Here is a 22,491-nt window from a genome sequence, read left to right on the forward strand (position 1 = left end):
AAGAGTGGCAGGAGTCCAAGCACTTGGGCCATCTTCTGCTTTTCCAGGTGCATTAGAAGGGAGCTGGATGGGAAATGGAACATCCAGGTCTCGAACCAGTGCCCATATAGGAGGCCAGTGACACAGGCAGCCACTTAACCTGATATGCCACAACGCTGGCCCTGAATTCTTGAATTTTTACTGCTGTTTCTTTTTTGTGAAGTTTCACATTTGTTTTCTATAGCCTCACCATATTTTTGAGAAGTAGGAATAGATATTTCCCATTTTACATTTGGAGAAATTCACACAGAAATTAAGTAATTTGCATAGGGCTTCCCAGTTGCTGGATTTAGCCATTAGGATACATTATCTTCTTCTCTTTGCAAAATTATTTGTGTGGGAACCAGTGCTGTGGCATAGTGGTTAAAGCCACTGCCTGCATCCTCTATAGGCACAGGTTCGGTCCCCGCTGCTTTCCTTTCTTTCTTTTTTTTTTAAGATTTATTTTATTTATTTGAAAGACAGAGTTACAGAGAGAGAGACAGAGAGAAAGGTCTTTCATCCGCCTGTTCACTCCCCAGATGGCCGTAATGGCCAGAGCTGCATCGATCCGGAGCCAGGAGCTAGGAGCTTCTTCCAGGTCTCTCATGTGGGTGCAGGAGCCCAAGGACCTGGGCCTTCTTCCACTGCCTTTGCAGGCCACAGCAGAGAGCTGGATCGGAATAGGAGTAGCTGGGACTCAAACTGGTGCCCATATGGGATGCCATATGCTTCAGGCCAGGGTGTTAACCCACTGTGCCACAGCGCCAGCCCCTGCTTTACTTTCGATCCAGCTTTTTGCTATGGCCTGGGAAAGCAGTAGAAGATGGCCTTTGCACCCATATGGGAGACCCAAAAGAAGCTCCTGGCTCCTGCCTTCAGATCGGCCCAGCTTCCGCCATTGCAGCCATTTGGGGAGTGAACCAATGGATGGAAGACCTCTGTCTCTCTCTATCTCTACTTTTGCCTCTCTGTAACTTTGACTTTCAAATAAATAAATAATTCTTTATTTGTGTGTACCTTGATCAAGAGCTTAGGGGGAAATAACTTAAAAAGCTTTACTTCAGGGATGTACCTGAGTTTGTCCTTATGCAGGTGTAGGAAGGATTTTGATTGGTTTCCCTTCAGTTAAGGCTTTTGAGTCGCTTTTCTTGCCAAGCAAGCAGTAAGTGCCTTCTGTCAAGAAAACAGAAACATGTTGCCAGCTATTTTGAACAATGTTAGAAATATACTGCAGTGGGAAGGAGCTTGCCTCTGACTTCTGCCCACTTCTTGAAATATTTTAAGGCTAGCCGTTTGGAAACGTTATTCGTCACCAGTGTAATCACAGAGAGCCTGTTCTTCCCCCAGAGCTGAGATCTCAGAGGCCTTGTAGTGGTGCTTAGATTTGGTGTGCTTGTTTGATGGTCTCTGGTTCTTTCTTTGCCAGTGTGTCCTGGAGCTTCAGTGGCTTGTAGTAGGTGTCTGCCTTATTTCTGTTCTGCTCTGGCCCTCCCTGGGTTATTTATGAAGTTAAGAGCTTGTAATCATTTGGTGCTAAGTGTGCCTTATAAAGAAAAGAGATGGCTTCAAATAAGAGTTTTTCACTGGGAGAATTCCAGTTCTCTTCCCATTTGGTTCTGTTTTTCTCCTTCCCTTTGTTCTCTGGAGACACTTGCACAAATTTAAACGACTGAAATTCTGAGCAGTAAAGCTGTTTATCAGCGGTAATTATTAATAGTTTTTTTTCTTTGAGGGAGGTAACATCATCTCTAGGGATTTTTTTTTCTTCTTTTTTAATTAAGCCATTCCCATGCACATCTCAGAAAACAATGGTGGTAAAGTCAGTACCTTACAAAAAATTACAGAAATGGTTTGTCAAAATTAGCAGTAATTTTCACTGGATCTTTAAAACATTTCTTTTTCCTTTTTTTAACTTTTTTTTTAACTTTTTTTTTAAGATTTATTTATTTATTTGAAAGACAGTTCCAGAGAGAGAGAGACAGACAGACACATATCTTTCATGCACTGGTTCACTCCCCAAATGACCACAGCAGTCGGAGCTGTGCCAGGGCAAAGCTAGGAGCAGGAGCTTCTTCCAGGTCTGGCACATGGGTGTAGAGACCCAGGCGCTTGGGATATCTTCCAGTGCTGTCTCAGGTGCATTAGCAGGGAACAGTACCAGAAGTGGAGCAGCCAGGACAAGAACCAATGCCCATATGGGATGCTGGTGTCAAGGCAGCTTAACCTCCTATACCACAAAGTTGGCCTGTACATTTTTTTTAAGTTCTTTTTATTTGAAAGTCAGAGTCACAGAGAGATCTTCCATCCACTGGTTCATTTCTCTAGATGACTGCAACAACTGAGGCTGGACAAGCCCAAAGCCAAGAGCCAGAAGCTTCATCTGGATTTCCCACGTGAATGTCAGGGGCCCAAGTACTTGAGCTATCTTCCGCCACTTTCACAGGCACATTAGCAGGGAACTGGATCTGAAGTGGAGCAGCTGAGACATGAACCACACAAACCGGTGCTCATGTGAAATGTTGGCATTGTTGCAGCTGCTTTATCCACTATACCGCAGTGCTAGCCTGAGGACACTGCTTTTGCACTCATTGTATTGGGAAGATAAATGAGATAAAGCACATAGGGAGCCTGAAACATCAGAACTCAGTATACTTCAGCTGTTGCTATGTTTGTTCCCCTTCCTGGCTTCCACTATTGACTTCATAATTCTTCTTTTTTCGTGAAGGACAGAGTCCCCTCTAACACTGGCATGCCAGAGACCCTTCCTTTCCTCCCTCTCCCTGCATGCCCGTCCTACCACATAGCCACGTGCAGTGCATCTCCACCAGCAGGGCGCTCTGAAGCCTGTTCTCCCAGAGCAGCAATAGCTGGCCATGGAGCATCCTGTGGTTTCTGGACTTCCATGTGGAACAGCCCTAAAAACCAAGGAAGGTGTCACTTGTATGAAGAAGTCTGTGCCTTAAAAAAGAATTTGAAAACCATTGCTTTAAATCTTGGACATTACAGTACGTAATTACTTTTCATTTGTAGACAGTTACGATAGAAAAATGAACCTGGCTGGCTCCGTGGCACAGTAGGTTAATCCTCTGCCTGCAGCGCCAGCATCCCATATGGGCACCAGTTCTAGTCCTGGCTGCCCCTGTTCCTATCCAGCTCTCTGCTTGGCCTGGGAAAGCAGTAGAGGATGGCCCAAATCCTTGGGTCCCTGCATCCGCATGGGAGACTGGGAGGAGGCACCTGGCTCCTGGCTTCGGATCAGCACAGCTCTGGCCATTGTGTCCATCTGGGGAGTGAACCAACAGAAGGAAGACCTTTCTCTGTCTCTACCTCTCACTGTCTGTAACTCTACCTCTCAAATAAATAAATAAAATCTTAAAAAAAAAAAAAAAAAGAACCAATGTTTAAATCTTTGAACTTGTTAGAAATAAAAAGAATCCATGGTAGGAATTTTTTTTATAATTAAACTTTAAAACAAATTGTATTCACTCACCTTTGCAGATGATCCAGCTAAGATTTAGGCTATAAAATAGCCTAAAATATCTCAGAGCTAAGGGAGGCCAGTCTGGATAAAGTGTTCCTGGACATCTGACAGTGTTAGAAGTTCCGGACATGTGTAGTGCAGCTACTTATAGCTCAGCACGCCAGATTTTGGGATTGAACCTTTGAATGTACGATCAGCCCAAGGGCAGGCAGAAGCCACGAGATGCACAGCCTGAGTCGGTATGCAGTATCCAGAAGTCATTTCTGTTGTCAAGCCAGGGCTACTGCATTGACAGTGCTTCAGGATTGCACATTGCTCAACCACTTGTGTTTGTTTTCCTCTTGTGTTCTGTTCTATTACTTGATTGTCCCACTTTTTTCCTACACTAACATCTAGTTCTAGCAGAGGGGAATGTGTCAAACTTCCATTAGAGGTATCCTCAGGGACTACTATTGGGAAAGATAGCTGGGGCCAGAGTACAGAAAAGAGGAACAGCTGGAGCAGATCTTACTCACCTGTTCTAAATGACATTTTATTTAAAAATGGAGTTTCAGACTTGCTCTAGCAGAGCTTGTAGGTCTGTGTTGATCATTGCCCCTCAAGTCCTACCACATAGCCACGTGCCTGAACTTGGGTCCCTTCATACTCACTGGATGAGGAATGGGGTTAGGGTACTGTCTGAGTACACCAGTATTCCAGAGGTTTGAGGCTTAGTGGCATTCAGCTGTTTAGGATGAGCTTATAACATGAAAGAAGAAAGTCTCATATATAGTCTTTGCTGCAAAGCCAGTGTGGTGTTAGAAATAATTACCTGACCTTTGAATTACGTATTTTAGTTTTTCAAAGGACACATGGTAGGTCAGTGTGTTGTGCCCTAGAGCCTCTTTCTTCTGCAAATACATGCAATAATTAAAGCAAAAATCCAAAGTCTCAACTTATACAAGTTTATGGCATTAACAAATTGTTAAGATATTATCATTAAATCTTAAGATGCCTTCAGAATCCATCAGTGAGAAGAATGGTTTAACATAGCATAGCGCTAAGTTACACATTACTCATAGTTTATTCTAGAGTTGTTAATAATTGATATTCATATCTTAACCTTAGAGGTTTTCCAAATATTAAAAACCCGTGGGAGTTTTTTGTTTCTGAAGTGTTTTTTTTTTTTTTAAGTATGCATTTCATTTTCAGTGAAGCCAAGTTTAAGATATAGGACTAGTTCAGAGAAAGTAAACATGTTGGACAATTTCAGAGTCTTTCCTACTCAATTCTCTGAGCCAAGCTGCCTGGGTTTGGATTTTCACTTTTTCTTAGCTGTGTGATCTTGAGAAGGTTGTTTTGTGTGCACGGTGCATACATGGAAGAGGTAGGAAGTGAGACTGCAAAGGCAGGCAGAATGAAGACGATAAAGGTTCTTTCTTGTAAGAGGTTGAATTCCTGCAAGTGGATGGGAAGCCACTGAAGAATTACGTATAAGTAGGGGAATTACACCATCAAATAGTGTTTTTTTTGTTGTTGTTGTTTTTGTTTTTTTGACAGGCAGAGTGGACAGTGAGAGAGAGAGACAGAAAGGTCTTCCTTTTTGCCGTTGGTTCACCCTCCAGTGGCTTCCGCGGCCAGTGCACCGCGCTGATCTGAAGGCAGGAGCCAGGTGCTTCTCCTGGTCTCCCGTGGGGTGCAGGGCCCAAGCACTTGGGCCATCCTCCACTGCACTCCCGGGCCATAGCAGAGAGCTGGCCTGGAAGAGGGGCAACTGGGACAGAATCCGGCGCCCCGACCAGGACTAGAACCTGGTGTGCCGGCGCCGCTAGGCAGAGGATTAGCCTATTGAGCCGCAGCGCCAGCCAAAATAGTGTTTTTACAGTATGACTCTGATACCATTTGGAGGGAAGGAACTGGAGTAAGGCCAGAGTGGAGTCGGTAAGACAGGAAGCATGCCTCTGTAAAGTGACATCAAGAGAGACAAGAGGCCTGCACTCTGAGGAACAGTGAGAGATGCAAAGGTATATTTGAAAGAGATTGAAGTATAGATAAGACTAACTGGCTAGGTGTGGAGAAAGGAGAAGGGAAAAGTCCAAGTTGATTTCTGTCTTGGACAACTAAACTTTAATTCTGTTAACCAAGGTAAGAGCTATAGAAGATGGGAAAAGGGTAGAACACAAACTTACAATTGAAGGCCATGGGAATTAAGATATTCAGTAGAGGTGATGGCGCTGTGGCATATTAGGTAAAGCCGCTGCCTACAGTGCCAGCATCCCATATGGGCACCAGTTCGAGTCCTGGCTGCTCCACTTCCGATCCTGCTCTCTGCTATGGCCTGGGAAAGCGGTAGAATATGGTCCAAGTCCGTGGGCCCCTGCACTCGTGTGGGAAACCCAGAAGAAGCTCCTGGCTCCTGGCTTTGGATTGGCCTAGCCACAGCCATTGTGGCCATCTGGAGAGTAAACTAGCAGATGGAAGACCTCTTGCTCTTTCTCTGCCTCTGCCTTTCTGTAACTCTACTTTTCAAATAAAAATAAATAAATCTTTTTTTAAAAAAAGATATTCAATAGAATCTGGAGCTTAAAAACATAATCTAGGGGCTTGTGTTGTGGCATAGTAGGTAACACCATGGCATCCCATATAGGCACAGGTTCACATCCTGATCTGGTTCCCTGCAAACAGCTTGGGAAAAGCAGCAGATGGTGGCCCAAGTATTTGGACCCTTGCACTGATGTGGGAGACCTGAATGAAAGTTCTATATCTCTCCTATCTTTGTAGCTCTTTCAAAAAACATAAATAAACCTTTTTTAAAAATAGATAAAATGGGGGCCAGATGTGTAGCACAGCAGGTTAAAGCCCCTGTCTACAATGCTGGCGTCCCATACGGGTGCCAGTTCGAGTCCCAGCTGCTCCACTTTTGATCCAGCTCTCTGCTATGGCCTGGGAAAGCAGTAGAAGATGGCCCAAACCTTTGGGTCCCTGCACCTGCGTGGGAGACCCTGAAGAAGCTCCTGGCTCCTGGCTTCAGATCAGTGCAGCTCCGGCCATTGCAGCCATCTTGGGAGTGAACCAGCAGATGGAAGACCTCTCTCTCTCTCTCTGCCTCTTCCTCTCTGTAACTGCCTTTCAAATAAATAAATGAATCTTTTTTAAAAAAAAATAGATAATCTGACTTTGAGATAATTTGTATGTCTTGATGATACTTGGAACCTTAAAATTGGATAAATTTATAGAATAAGATGAAGGGTGAAATAAAAATTGAGAACAGAAGCCTTGGGAGCTCTAAAGGTAGAAAAATACTCCTTTTTATAAGCACTTTTATAGATGTGATTGAGGCATTCACTATGAACAATAATCTACATAATTGTCCAAAAGAAGTGGTTAGTAGAAAGCTGAAATTGTTGGGTTTTTTTGAAAGATTTGTTTATGTATTTTGAAAGAGAGAGGGAGAGACAAAAGAGATCTTCCATGCACTGGTTTACTTCTCAAATGCCTGCAACAACCATTGCTGGGCCAGTCCAAAGCCAGGAGCTTCATCCAGGTCTCCCTTGTGGGTGGCAGGGGCCCAAATACTTGGGCCATCTTCCACTGCTTTTCCCAGGCCATTAGCAGGGAGTCAGATGGGATAGAGCATCCAGGGCTCAAAATGGCGCCCATATGGGACATTGTTACAGGCACCAGCTTTACCTGCTACCTTAAATGATCTACATATGGCCTGCATTGTGGATAAGCGGGATAAGCTGCCACCTGTGATGCCAGCATCCCATTTGGGCGCTGGTTCAAATCCCAGCTGTTCCACTTCCCATCTAGCTCCCTGATAATGCTTCTGGGAAAGCAACAGAGGATGCCCCAACTGTTTGGGCCCCCGTACCCACATGGGAGACCCAGAAGAAGCTCCTGGCTCCTAGCTTCAGCCTGGCACAGACATTTGGGGCATGAACCAACAGATGGAAGATTTCTCTTTCTGTCTCTTCCTCAAAACTAGATCTGCTTACAGTGTTAAGGGAGTTTAAAGAATTTAAAAAAAAAAAAATGTTATCTATAGAGTAATGCTGTAATAAATACATAGGGAAAAAGAACTTCATTATAAATTTGCTGATAGAAAAATTCAGTATACTAGGTTATTTCTATGTTTCCAGATAGACAAACTTCTTAGACTAGTATATGTGGAATAGTTAGCAATTTGTGGTTCTAAGTTTGGGTCAAAGATTTATTTTTGTTGTGGATTTGTTTATGTTATATATATATGTATATTTTGTTTTATATACACATTGTAGCTCTGAAGATGGCTGTGGTAGATATCTATCATTCAAGATTAAAAGAGAGACAAAGACGAAAAAAGTAAGTATGGAAAACCACCCGGTCTTCTTTCAGCTTTGAAATGTTGACAGCATCTAGTTCATAGAAGTGTCCTACTTGTGTGTCATCTTGTGACCTTAGGGAAGACACTTCTCTTCCCATGTCTCAATTATTCCATCTCTCAAATGGGGATAATAATCCCTGTCTTGTTTTTTCTTCCTTTTCCCTTACCCTTTGTTGATGTTCTGATGAACAGTGAATAATGTGAATACATTGGAAAAGAAAAGAATGAGATAAATTCAAGGCATTAATAAATTGTTAGGCTTTTTTTTTTTTTTTAATGTTATTCTGACCTCTCACTTTTCTTTTGTAAGAAGTCTTTTACCTAAAACAATTTCAAAGAAATTAGATATGTCAGGTACCCTAGTATTCCTTGTTAAAACAGATCAAAAAAATATACTTTCAGACTTAGAAATTGTGGATCCCAGGCCTCTGCTGGGTTACAGAGACTTGAGTGGTTCAGAGCGGGTATATGTGTGTAGGCATGGATGTTACTGTGGTGTTCCTAATACAGACACAGAGGTATCTCAGCAGGTGAAAGGTAAGGGAGTTGGGGGACCCAGATGTGATATAACTCAAACTGACTATGTTATGTATCTGGAGTTAGCTGCCATGAAGTGCTGAGGTTGCTTACCAAGCTGCTGCATGAGAGGCTTCATTGCTGGTCATGAACGCCCCTGATAGAAATCAGAGGCTCCAGTTACAGAGCCTGTGTAGTTTACTGAAATTCTAATTTCCTTGAAACACACAGTGAGAGCTAGAGTATTGTACACTCCGATTGTTGAGGTGCTGTTAGAGCTCGTGTTTTATGATGCCTTTCCATTAAGCGTGCACCGTGTGTATTCAATTCACGTAGCTTGAAAGTGCTGTGTGAATGCACATTGTAAATGCTGAGTGTGTGATCTGGTGCCTTTTTATGGTTAGCAGGTTTCCCTCACGTGGTTGTTCTCAATGATCATTTCTACAAACTAAACAGATTAACTTTATGATGCAGACACAGATTCCCTTCTGTTTGATCTTAAGCGATAGACACATGATTTTCAGAATTTGTGAGTGGCAGTTGATTTAGTCATTCACCCATCAAGTAGTTACTGAGAATCTACTATGCGTAAGAAGAAGGAAACAGTGTGATGCTGGAGGTCATGAGTGGGCCAGCGCCATGATTCACTGCACAAGTTTTGGGGAGTGACTTCTTTGCACCTCAGTGTTCTGCCTCCAAATACCTAGGACGTCTAATAAAAGCTGCATGCAGAAGATACTGTGAAACTAATTCTAACTCATAGGTGATTGTGGTTTGTCATTTTTAGAATCATAAGAGATCATGGATTAATCAACCTCAGAAAATTTCAGTGTAAGTATTAGCTGTTGTATTTTATAATTTCTCCTATGTCTTTGATTAGTTTTCAACAAATCATTTATGGCAGTCGTTCTTTATTAATCCAGGTTGCGTATTAGTACCTAGGAAGACTTTAAAAATTCTGATTCCCAAACTGACTAAATCAGTCTAGTAGAGGTAGATCACAAATATATATATATATGTATATATATATATATGATTTATTTGAAAGAGTTACAGAGAATGGTAGAGACAGAGAGAGGGGTCTTCCATCCGCCAGTTCACTCCTCAGGTGGCTGCAAAGCCAGGAGCCTCCTCCAGGTCTCCCATGTGGGTGCAGGGGCCCAAGGACCTGGGCCATCCTTCACTGCTATCCCAGGCCATAGCAGAGAGCTAGATCAGAAGAGGAGCAGCTGGGACTAGAACCAGCACCCATGTAGGATGCCAGCGCCGCAGGCCAGGACTTCAACCCGCTGCGCCACAGCACTGGCCCTGATTATACATACATATTTTTTAAAGTCTTCAAGGCACTCTGAACCACGGTGGGAGTCAAGGACTCTTAATTTGTAATCAACAACATTTGGATGAGAGTTATTTCCCTAAAATTAGTATAGTAAGTGTAGCATGAGTATTAATGGATCATTTTCTGGATAATTATATTTTGAAGTGTGTTAAAATGATCTTGATCTTCAAGTTTTAAATATATTTTTAGAGAAAAATCAGCTGAAAGCAATACCTTTATTTTGCATGGTGGTAAACAAACCAAAAAGATGCCATTTAACTTAATGGTTTTTAAATGAATGCTATATTTGACATTACTGTTTTAAATATTGGAGATCTCTAAGCTGAGCAGAAAAGTACCCATCCTTTTTTCCTCCCACTGTGTGGTCTGTTCCGCAAATAAGAATGGCGATCTCAATAATCATTGCAAAACTTATATAAAAGTGTTTATAATGAGCAGAGAAATAGGTTGTCAGAAAAAGAAAACTGAGAAAAATATTTGTTAGTTGTGTGTCATAATACTGTTTTTCGTAAAAATAACTACTGGTTAATGTGGGACATCCAGTGGACAGAATCTTGACAGGGTTATTTCTTTGTGGCGCTGTAGGTTTTGTGTCAGCCTGTGAAGTGTCTTTTCAACCTAAATAATTAGCTACGATTTTCTCCAGCAGAAAGTGATACCTTTATTTTTCACTTCCCATTACACATTTTTCAGGTTACTGTAGTGTTTTGAGAATGTCACTTTTAACAGTTTTGTAATATGTCTTTTTATTAGTTACATGTGCATACACAAAGAGAAATATTTATATACTTGATCTGATTTTTTATTTTTAGTTATTTATTAGCTTTTTAATCATATAAATAATGTCATACTGAACTTGTTTATGAATAAAGTTTTGTCTAGGTTGTATTTGTAGTTAATGGTTTTTATTTTATTTTATTTTGCTTTATGATAGGTTCCTGGAGGTAGAATTAATAGGTCAGAAAGTATGATCGTTGAAACGTTTTTGACCCACCACTGCCAGATTGCTTTCCAAAAGATGGCTATATCAGTTTAGATTTCTTCCAGCAGTGGATGAGATTGCCTGTTTGACCTTGTCCTCGTCTAGACCTCTGGACTTACAGAAATAATTCAGCCTCAGATTTCCCTTGTTCTTCAGTAGACAGTAATTGGTCGTATTCTGGTTGTCACAGTAATGGATTCCTTTATCTCAATTCCTGGGTTTTCCATAATAGGTCAGTTGTTTTTGACCTTTCTTCATAGTAGACATTGACTTTTGCATAAATTCTATTTTCACCTCGTGGGCAGAGATCAGTTTGGCTTCATGTCTCTGTTAAGTGTGTTTTTCCCAGATGCAGGGCAGAGGAGAAGCCCTGTTCCTTCTCAGAATGTAGAAATGCCAAGTGCATTGTGTTTTCAGTGATATTCAGTTGCCACTATACTGAATGAACTAGTGACTGTAGTATGGTAGGTGGGTTTCTCTTTTTTTCTTCAAATTTTAAAAATTTTACTCCAAATTCTTCTGTGTTATCCCCTTAGTGAGGGCTGTTTTTGTAGTCAAAATAACCAGACTGTGGCTCCTCGTCAAATTCATTTTTGGTATTTGTGGATAAAAATGTCCCCTGTGGGGCTGGGGCTGTGGCATTGTGGGTAAAGCCACTGCCTGCAGTGCCGACATCCCACATGGGCTCTGGTTCGAGTCCCGGCTGCTTCACTTCCAATCCAGCTCTCTGCTATGGCCTGGGAAAGCAGTAGAAGATGGCCCAAGTGCTTGGGCCTCTGCACCCACGTGGCAGACCTGAAAGAAGCTCCTGGCTTCAGATCCACCCAGTTCTGGTTGTTGCAACCATTTGGGGACTGACCAGCAGATGGAAGACCTCTCTCTCTCTCTCTCTCTCTGGCTCTGCCTCTGCCTTTCCGTAACTCTGGCTTTCAAATATATAAATAAATCTTTTTTAAAAAAATAGGAATGTCTCCTGCAAGGGAACAAAACAATGGATCTGAAAAGCGGATTTAATTTAGATAACTGTCATCAGTGAAAGCCTGTATCTTTAGTCCAAGACTAAAGTCTATTGCCCTGTTGATTATCTAATTGAGATCAAATAGCAGCTCGAGATATCCTGGCTATGCCGACCTTCCAGCTGTTGGCAGTCACCCCTCACCTTGGCAGATACCTCTTTCAGTAAGGAGTTTGGTCAGAAGTGGTCCTGAGAGTTGTTGGCCCTGGTTACCCTGCATGTGTGACCATTTACTTGGGCCTTAGTGGTCACAATATAGCATCATTAGTAGTGAATTACATTGCAGTGCTTAATTTCATTTAGAGAAAGGCAAAATGGTCCACAGGGGGAATGAAGAAAAATTCCTCATTTGAGGATGTGTCGGTAAGGAGAAGATTCCAGGTAGGGTATATAAGAGAGCACACACTTCTTCCCAGCCCATATAGCTCCTCTTGTGTTTGCAGATTCCTAATTGCATAAATTTGGCTAGCATTGTTTCTAAGAATGCAAAATCTGCCTTTAATTGTGTTATCTCCCCAGCCCCCCTTGCCAGCAGTGCCTGCCCTAACAGTGAAGTGTGAGAGTGGAGATGGTCTTTAGTGATAACAAGACCTTTGTGTGGTAGCTGCTGTGATGCTGTGACTGTTAGGAGTAGTGTTTTGGCATTCTTTGCTTTCTGTTTGCTTCCTGTCATGTGTAAGTTAGTCATGTGAGGTTAGGACTAATATCCTTCCATTTGACTTTTTATTTTTTTTAAATGCAGAAAATGTCAGGATCCTCACGTTCTCCACGACACACTTGTGTTTTATTTTCTCTGTAGTGATGGAACGGCGGTATCCCAAGGAAGTCCAAGACCTTTATGAAACAATGAGGCGATTTGCAAGGATTGTGGGACCAGTGGAACATGACAAATTCATTGAAAGCCATGCACGTAGGTGGTTTTAGAGCCTTGTTGAGCTGGTATCTCTGTGTGTGTGTGTATGTGTGTGTTTATATAAATAGAGGGTGTGTTTTGTGTGGAGTTCTGTAAATAAATACATATTTCTGTCTTTGTTCCTTCTTATTATATAAGATAAATGTGAGACTGTGGGAATAGGACAAGAGAATAGAAAAGTAGAGATAATATAACGAACTCCATGTTTCTGTATCGAAACTAGGTTTAAAAATGGGAACAGAATTAGGTAACTCATAGGAATAGTACCTCCATCATTCATTCTCTTGCCTTTTGTACCCCTAAGAGAGCTCTGCCCAGTTACCATTTCATTTTCAACAATGAAAAACCAAGGTGGTTAAGGGATCAAGACCTTTCAGACCGACTCAGTTAGGAGGCTTAGTCTGTATCGTTTATCAGGAGTTCGTGTATTTGGTTCCCAGGCTTTAGTCTTGAAAGGTCCTCTTCCAGGGCTCTCCATTTTGTCCTCTTGCAGCTACTTCTTGTGTAACATTGCAAGCATTTGTCTGAGCCAGGTTGATTGTCCTCACCAACACCTTCTTTGGTTGGCATTCTTGATGTCATTTGTACTGAATGACTGATCGTTTACTTCCTGTCCCATTTTACGTGTCACCTCAGAAAACCACACCCCATAGGTGCCCAGGCTCTCCTTTGTCCTCTGCTTCAAGAGCACCCACGTGTGAATGTTGTATCATAGCAATATGACCTGTGTTCAGAGGAGGCAGAACCTTTTGGTTTGTGGAAAACAATGCTCTTTTGTCACTACAGGAGAAGAGCTCTGAAGAAACTAACTGGGGCTCGCATACAGAGCTTTTGTCCTTCCCTTGTGTGAGGGCCACATCAAGTAATCCCAGAGATCTCGTAAAAGCTCAGTCAAGTGAGTAGAACTTTCAACAGAAGATAGGTAGAGCAGGAAGACTAGGGGACTTAAAAGATGACATTCACGGGACAGGCGGCTGTCACTGCTTGGGACGCCTGCCTGGTGTGAGTGCCGGTTCCTCTGCATCCAGTCCTGCTTCCTGCTAATGTGTACCACAGGAGGCTGCAGATGTTAGCTCTGGTACTTGGGTCCCTGCCACCACCTGGGAGACGCAGGTAGGGTTCCAGGCTCTAGGCTTCAGCCTGGCCCAGCTGGCTGTTGTAGGCGTTTGGAGAGTAAAGCTGGGATGGAAGATATTTCTCTGTCATTTTGAATACTGTTTCAAGTTATATTGGTAGCTCTTGTAGACAGATGAGTTCAATCAGTTCGCTGTAGTTTTGTAGGAAACAAGCCTTCTGTCTCTTAGAGACAGTAGCCAGAAGAGTTTTTCTCAGCTCTTAGGTAAAATTTCTAATGAGAAGTTATCATCAGATAGGATCCCCCAAGTGAAATTGCCCAACCTTTTGCAAAGCAGAATGACTGAAAACAAGTAGCAGAAGTGCTCGTTCATGTTGGTTTTTATTTTTTTCAATTTTTCTTCTTTTTGGGGAAAAAAGTGGAATTTGAGCTCCGAAGAGAAATCAAGAGACTCCAGGAATATAGGACAGCGGGCATTACCAATTTTTGTAGTAAGTATGTTTCGATCATATGCTGTATCAGAGAGCAAGTGTCTTCCAGACGCATCCAGGAAGTGTCTGAGGTATTGTGATACTTCTTTTAAAACAGGCTTTTCTTTTTCAGAATGAGTTTTCAATCTTTCCAGTAAACTTTCATCCCATTTTATCCAGATAACTACATTATTTGGTTATCTGAAGTAGAATAATAGTCATGATATAAGGAAAAGAGATGTTGCTTTAGATTTAGGATTCTGCCATGGTTCCTAATAAAAAAGTTTTATATTCTAGGTTTTAGCCTCAGCCTTTGTAAGTGTATTAACAAAGTTTTATTAACCAAGCTTTGGATGGCTCTGGTACTTGCATTCCAGTTACTAGAAGTAATGGGAGTAGTTGTATTAGTAGCAGCTAACATCTGTCAAATGTTTACCGTATACCAGGCCCTGTGCTAGACATTTCACCTGGATTATGTCATGGAACTCTCATGACCATCCATGAGGTACTGTTATTTCCATTTATTGAAGAAACGAAGGCTTGAAGAGATTAAAGAGCAAGTAAATGTTAGAGCCAGTTCATCAGGGAAGGCCATGTGTTACTACAGTACTTTGAAGCTAGAGGGTTACACTTGGACTCTCCTCTTTACTAGGTCTGTGATTCTGTTCAAGTTTCAATTTCCCAAGTCTCGAGTTGGTGTGAAGATTAAGTTAGAGGTAGTGTAAAAATGTGGCTCAGTGCCTGGCACACAGAAATCCCCCATAAATGGCAGTTTCTGTTGTTCTGCTATTATTGTAGGAATGATCTTCAGCATTCACTCCCTCTTCCTGTTTGAAGTCTCTGAGACTTGAAAGCTATCATCCACTACCCACAAGAAGTAGCTATGTTTTTTAACGTAGCCCTGTGGGTATAAGTTCAACAGTTCTTTCCTTTTAACAGAGGAAACCATTTTTGAAGTGAAATTTTATGTGAAGCTACAAACTACAAATAGGTCATAAGTGGAATTACTTTGGTTGACATTTGATGTGCCACTTATGAATGGAGGCCAGGACTCCCAATATTTGGCACTGACTTTGCTCTTCAAAGTAACCTCGTAGTATCCTGAGGCTGTTTGTGACACAGTTTGAAACCCATTGTTACGTGTTTTGGAAGCCAGAGACCTTTGTTAATGTAGAGAAAACATCCTACAACCCTTAGATGCATGTAGAGATGGATGCTGAATTTTAGTTACCTTCTGTTGGTTGCCTCTGGCAAGTATGGGATAGAAAGTGGTGAGTGGGGACTTTTTTTTAATTCTGATTGGTTCTGAAGGAACGGCTTATGCTTATGGCCCTTGTGACTTTGAAATAGATATGAATTAAAAAACCCAGAAAGCAAATATGACAGTAGTCAAATTACTTTTTTAAAGTGGAAATATGAGTATTATTTGTGCTTTTCTGGTTCCCTCCTCTCCTCCAAATTTCGTAAAGGTAGAACAGGAATAAAAATATTTCAGTTAGTATCAACAAAGGGATTTCAGACTAGGAGAACTCTGCTTTTGCTCTTGGAAGAATGACTATGAAAGCAGTTTTGCAAAGAAAACCAAGAAAAGCCAAACAGGAATCCCCGTAGCTCTGCTGCATTGTCATTGTGGTCATCGTATTTTCTATGCCTTCAGGTGCCAGGACCTACGATCACTTGAAGAAGACACGAGAGGAGGAGCGCCTAAAACGCACCATGCTCTCCGAAGTTCTGCAGTACATCCAGGACAGTGGGGCGTGCCAGCAGTGGCTCCGCCGGCAAGCCGACATGTGAGCAGTCAGCCCCTCCTCCCTGGTGCTGGGACCCGCACGGGTGCTTTGGAGCCCCTCTCGGGCACCCTGGATGCAGATGACTGCAGTCCCCCTCAGCAACAGGGCAGTCCTAACAGTTTTGAGAAATAGAGCTGGCTTCCTGGAATTCCCCCTTGCTACTTTGTTCTTGTTTTTAAAAATGAGTGGGTTTCCCTAGCCTCCCACCTGGGCCCTCTCTGCCTGGATATCCATGGTGTGATTCCCATTGAGAATCGTCTTGCTAACCCTTCCCCGTGACGATATCATTGGCGTTCCAGGGGTAAGAGCTCTCAACAAATCCAGGGCTCCTTTTATTTTCCCTCAGAACAGATTTTCCTTCCCGGTCAAGGTAGTGAGATACCCTGGAAGACATGATGTCTTCAGAGTGACCCCCGTGAGGAATGGTCCCCAATCTCATAGGGACTTTGGAAGTTGTCTTTTGACCTGAGTCTAAATTCCTCTTCCTCACTACAGTGATTCCGGCCTGAGTCCTTCTGTTCCAATGGCTTCAAATTCAGGTAATTATTTCTCAGGCTGGAAATAGTCTTGATGGTAAAGTTTGCATTATGGGGGTGATGGTGACCACCAAATCCCACCCAGTGTAGACCAGGGCACTCAGGCAAGTCCAGTTTGTAAACATCCGCAGGTTTCTGGAACCTCCCCTGGGCAGAAAGGAGTGTCCTCAGGTGAGAGGACAGAGGGAGGAAGAACAGGAGAGAAGGCAGCTTCCTGCTTTTACCAATGTCAGGTTATGGCACTTGTGTCTGCCACACACTCTTGAGATTTGTCTTGCAGCAGATCAAAGGTTTGTATCCAGTATGAGCAAACAGTGTGCTACTTGCCAGAAACTTGAGGATTTCTTTTTTTTTGACATGCAGAGTTAGAGAGGAGAGAGACAGACAGAGAAAGGTCTTCCTTTTTCCATTGGTTCACCCCCTATGGCTGGTGCTGCACCGATCCGAAGCCAGGAGCCAGGTGCTTCCTCCTGGTCTCCCATGCGGGTGCAGGGCCCAAGCACTTGGGCCATCCTCCACTGCCTTCCCGGGCCACAGCAGAGAGCTGGGTTGGAAGAGGAGCAACTGAGACAGAATCTGGAGCCCCAGCTGGGACTAGAACCCAGGGTGCCGGCGCCACAGGCAGAGGATTAGCCTAGTGAGCTGCGGCACCTGCCAAGGATTTCTTTATAAATAAGAAACTTAAGGTTTTTTCTGTTTCTTTGCTTTACCTCGTTGGGTATGTCCTATTTTGAAATAAGTTTATAGAGCAGAATTCAGCTGGCTGCTATCTGATGATCTTGGTGTGTAGTGATCCATGACTAGGAATTTGGAGAGGTGATAATTATAAAGCTCTAACCCAAGATCATGGACTACTTGCTTGTTTATTTAGGATTTATTTATTCATTTGAAAGGCAGAGTTAGAGATCTTCCGTCTGCTGGTTCACTCTGATGGCCAGGAACCAAGAACTTCATCCAGGTCTCCCATGTAGGTGGCAGGGGCCAAGACATGTGAGCCATCTGCTGCTGCTTCTCCCAGACCATTAGCATTGAGCTGGATTGGAAGTAGAGCAACCAGGACACAAACCAGTGCTCATACTGGATGCTCGCATCGCAAGCAGCAGGCTTCCCCACTTCACCACAACACTGGCCCCTTAGAGTGCCTTGCCTGTTCTCTTGGTGGCCATCTGCTCCTGCTCCGTATGCTGGATTGGCCATTTCTCCTAATGAGGACATGCAGACCATTCTGCTGAGCAGAGACGGCAGAGCCATTTTAACCATTCTCCGGCAGCTTGCAGCAGCAGAGCTGCTAAAATCTCAGCAGATTGAGGATCTAGATGGGACTCAGATAAGGTCGCTTTAGGAGTTGTTTGGTTTTCTCCTTTTATTCCTCTGTTGTAAGTAATTGTTCTTTAATGCTTAAGAGAGAGAAGGGAGACTTTTTACTGAGTCACCGAGACAGTGAAATCCAAGTTTTATTTTGTAAATTTCTTACTTCCAACCTAAATACAAAAATACAAATAACTTATTACTGGTTAATTAAAATGAATGGCTAACATGATCATTCAGCTCTGGTGTTTGAGTTTTCTGAACCATCTGCACTCAGTCTCTCTTTCTTACTGGCCTGGCATGGGCTTCCTCCACTCTGCACTTAGTGTGAGGAGACCCCTTGGTCTTTTATGCTCCGAGTTGCTCTTAACGTAACGAAATGTTAGAAGCCTGGCATCACTGACTGTATCCTAACCTCCGGTGACTTGGGACTTGTGAGGCACCATGGTATTGTACTGCTTTCTGAGCATTTGGGATAAGCCCTCATTCCCTTTGTTAGTGTTCCAGAGAGCCCTGTTTTCCAAATGATCAGCTTATAATGGTCCCTCCCTTCTTCTGCCCCACCTAGAAGACATCCCCTTTACAACTTGTGAGCGTTCTACATACTCTTTTGCTGAACTCACTCTGTCCATCCCCAGCTAAATCTTAATCCGAAACACACATTGAAAACAAAACCAGAACAGTTTTGCACATTCACTTCCCATCTTGGCCTGGCCAGTGAACTTCTACTTGGGTTTCCTTCTCAGCTTGTGTGAGTTGACCTTAGCCCAACTGCTTTGCCATATAATGGCTCATTGTTCCTGGGAGTGAATCTTTCAGGTAAACAGGGCTACTTTGGAATGAACAGATTCTCGCTCACATAATAAATAAAGGCTTTTTGCTGGCCTAACAATCTGCCTTTGATCTGGAGGCACAAGGTGCTTGGTTAATTGCCGTGTTTACAGTGTAGCACTGGCAGTGTGGTGAGGATTAGGGAATGTCTCTCCTGCAGACCTGTTCTTTCCATTCAGCAGCTCTCCAGGCAGGCAGTGTTCTGGATAACATCTGGGCTTCAGAGGGTAGAGTCTCCTACGTGGTTAGGAAGACACGGGGTACCTGCTGTGAGAGGTAGGCACATCTGACTCTAAGGTTTGTGTGATTATGTACGTATTTTAGCAGAGCAAAGGACACATGAATTGCCATTGTCATTTTCAGCTGAATGTTGCAGTATCCATGTTGCTACTAAACACATCTAAGGAGGTGACTTGAACTTTCTTAGCACTGTGTGTGATGATCCTACACATAGCTGGCCTGGTTGCACTGGACTTTGTTATACCTCACACCTGACCAGTTGTCTCTGCTTTTCTTCTGTGTCTGTAGGTAGACGAAGTGCGCCACCCTTGAACCTCACTGGGCTCCCTGGCACGGAGAAGCTGAATGAAAAAGAAAAAGAGGTAAAGTAAAGGAGAGGAAGGAAACTGAGGGAAAGAGAGTAGAGGCTGGTTATTCATTGATTGTCACTAAAAACGCATTACAAGTGCAAACCCATTTTGCTTCATTTACCTAACATAGACGCATAACTCGGGTCCATCCCAAGAGTCCCTAGAGCTAAAGAGCCAACCTGGGTGTAGTGGTTAAAGCCCCTCCTGTGAAGCCCGCGTCCCATATGGGCACCAGAGCAGTGGAAGGTGGCCCAAGTGCTGAGGCCCCTGCCACCTACATGGGAGACCTGGAAGAAGCTCCTGGCTCCTGACTTCAGTCTGGTGCAGCCCTTGCCATTGTGGTCTTTTGGTGAGTGAACCGGCAGATGGGAGATCTCTGTCTCTCCCTATCTCTGTAACTCTGCCTTTCAAATAAATAAAGTAAGTCTTTCTAAAAAAAAAAAAAAAAAAAAAACTAACCTGGTCAATCTCACAAAGGTTTTCCCCATCACCCTGTCACCATTCCTGTTTTGGGGGAAGAACACGCACCTGTTAATGCGGTAACAGCACATGTCACTTACTGAGTATTTTACCATGTGCCAGATGTTCTCCTCAGTGCTTTATGTAAATGAAATTAATTTTCACATGAAAATAGGCATGTCTTGTTGGGATGATCACTTTGAGAAGTTCTACACTTACTCCAACAATATAACCATCACTGAAAACATCCATTGGGATTGTCTCCAAGTTTGTTTACTATCAAAAAGAAAGGAATCCCGCATCCCATACAAGGAGTCTTCCAGATTTTCACAGAAAGTATGTATTATGACAGAACTATACAGATATCGAGTTTTTTTGCAGAAACAAAGTTAACTTTGAACTCTATTTTTCCACAAAAGTTTTTTAAGGATTTACTTATTTATTTGAAAGGCAGAGTGACAGACAGAAAGAGATCGATCTTCTATCTGTTGTTTGATTGTCCAGATGGCTGGACTGGGCCAGGTGGAAGCTGAGAGCTACACTGGGTTCCCACATGGGTGGCAGGAACCCAAGCATTTGGGCCATCTTCCACTGCCTTCCCAGGCACAGTAGCGGGAAAGCAGAGCAGCTGAGACTCCGCTGGCACTCCAAAGTAGGATGCCAATGCCACAAGCAGTGGCTCAACCCAACATGAAACAATACTGGCCCCTTCCACAAAATATTTGAAGTCCGTTTTGTGTAGTCACACATTCATTTTGATGTGAGAAGATGCCATGACCCACTTTCCTTTCCCATTGCAGCCACCAATTATCTTAGCATTTTTTTGGCTATTTCTGAAACAAGAGGGATCGCCAAGAGTTTTCAAAAGAACGTGTATCAGCTGTGAAAGTCCATTCCAAGAGAGGATTTCTCTTTTGTTCTTTTACAGCTCCCTTGCTCAGTTTCCCTGCCACTGAGTTCTAATGATCTAATGATCATGTCAGATGATGAGCAAGGGTCCCCATGTAGGGGCTACTGTTAGCTTTCATCCATCAGGAACAGTGAGGAGTGGTGTGCTAATAGAAGGAAGTTTGTCACATCCACATATTGCTGAAGAAGGTCACAGGGCAGTCTGATTCAAACATTGAATGGCTTGGAATTTCAAGCATTTCTATCTTTCCCTACATAATGATGACCTCAGACTGCTCGTTGTTGGGTAATGACAGGTGAACTGGAATTGAACCAGTTTTCTAGATTTTTAACAGTTAAAGTGGCCACCTTTTAGCAAGGTCTCTGTATCGCCTTTCCCTCCTAAGAAGGGACTACTGCTTTATGCTGACACGAGGAATAATGGGATCACACCTGAGAACCCTGGTATTGGCACCCGTGCTCACACTGTGCCCTGAGGCCCGTTCCTGATCTCGCATGGTGCTGGCCCCTCCCCGGGCATTCAGTGCTTGACTCCTGCGTGAGCTAGGCTGCTCCTCAGGAACACATCCTCGTATTTCCTAACAGTGCAGGCCCCTCAGCAGCCTTCCCTGGCTAAAGGCTCTTCTAGCATCACACCCTGGCTTTTCTTCCTGGGTGTCTATCCTTAGGCAGTGTTCTCTCCAGAGAAGAGACTAAATGGAATGTGGCCCAGCCACCCAACAGGTCCTATAAATAGTTGGAGGTTGATGTCACTTTTTTTTCTATACCTGCTGGATTAAATTATAAGAATGAGCGACATTAATGTCTATTAAATTTGCCATGTCTTGCAGCTCTGTCAGATGGTGAGGTTGGTCCCTGGAGCCTATTTAGAATATAAATCTGCTCTATTGAATGAATGTAACAAGCAAGGAGGCTTGAGACTGGCACAGGCAAGAGCACTCATCAAGATAGACGTCAACAAAACCCGGAAAATCTATGATTTCCTCATCCGAGAAGGATACATCACTAAAGCCTGAGACTCTACAGGGCTTGGAATCAGAAGTCAGATGTTTGGAATGTAGTGAGCCACAGGACTATGTGGCCCTCGAGAGCTTTGTTTGCCAGCTGAGTTCAGAAAAGGGGGGAAGGACAAAGGAACCCCTGAAGTTGGATTAACATCTGCTTTTCTTCCACCCTCCTTTAAACACTCCTCTTGTTAGTGTTGCACTGCAGAGTTGTGTGCTACATATGCTATTATTAAATGTGAGTGGGCATTCATTCCTAGCACCTCTTGTAACTAAAACAAGAACCGTAGTACCTCACATCACAGTGTTGGTAGAAGTAGAACCAAACCCAGTCTTTAGTCAGAGGTCCAGCTCAGATCCCTGCACTTGAGGGCTAAGTTTGCAGTCGTCTGTTTTGCCTTCAAACTGCAGATGGATTTTAAATAAGGAGAAAAGCTTCCAGAGCATGCGAAAGTTTTCTCTTTCCTTGTAAGGATTTTTAAAGTGACGACTTAGATTTAAGGGCAAAGTGGAGGAAAGTCTCCCCGTGAAGGTCTTGTCCCAAACTGCGTTTTTGACTTTAATGTCTGGCTTTGTACTTTGCCGTCTGGCTGTCGAATCTGCAGTAGACTTTTGAGGAGGTGGCACCGGATATAAAATGTCTCTGTTATTTTTAGAATTAATGGATTAAAAATGTTTTGCTATTTAATTTGTGGGTGTGTCAAATATTCTTAGGGTGTTGGACGCCCGCCGCATCACGCTGCACTGTCTCTGCTGACATGTGTGTCCTGGACTCACCCTGTCCTTACCCTGGGTTTCCCAGGATACCAGGCCCCTGAGGATGGAGGTGATGCAACTAACCTCAGCTTTGCTTGGATTGACACCGGAACCCTCGTTTCTCAGTGGTGAAAGGCTAGCCTGCAATAAA

The 22,491-nt window shown here is 43.2% G+C and overlaps 1 protein-coding gene across 4 annotated transcripts in view; it reads left to right on the forward strand.

The window, feature by feature from the left end:
* The window catches only part of TADA2A (transcriptional adaptor 2A), a 56,684-nt gene extending 34,412 nt beyond the window's left edge, over positions 1–22,272 (forward strand). For all 4 annotated transcript variants that reach the window (XM_062215785.1, XM_062215786.1, XM_062215784.1 and 1 more), the window contains 8 exons: positions 7,762–7,825; positions 9,151–9,194; positions 12,499–12,609; positions 14,107–14,178; positions 15,815–15,947; positions 16,443–16,486; positions 19,151–19,224; positions 21,411–22,272. In XM_062215785.1, coding sequence (XP_062071769.1) covers positions 7,762–7,825; positions 9,151–9,194; positions 12,499–12,609; positions 14,107–14,178; positions 15,815–15,947; positions 16,443–16,486; positions 19,151–19,224; positions 21,411–21,596 — 728 coding nt within the window. In that variant the 3' untranslated portion in view covers positions 21,597–22,272. The remainder of the gene's footprint in view (positions 1–7,761; positions 7,826–9,150; positions 9,195–12,498; positions 12,610–14,106; positions 14,179–15,814; positions 15,948–16,442; positions 16,487–19,150; positions 19,225–21,410) is intronic.
* The last annotated feature ends 219 nt before the right edge of the window (positions 22,273–22,491 follow it).

The sequence above is a fragment of the Lepus europaeus genome, chromosome 18 (assembly GCF_033115175.1).
Source record: "Lepus europaeus isolate LE1 chromosome 18, mLepTim1.pri, whole genome shotgun sequence".
NCBI lineage: Eukaryota > Metazoa > Chordata > Mammalia > Lagomorpha > Leporidae > Lepus > Lepus europaeus.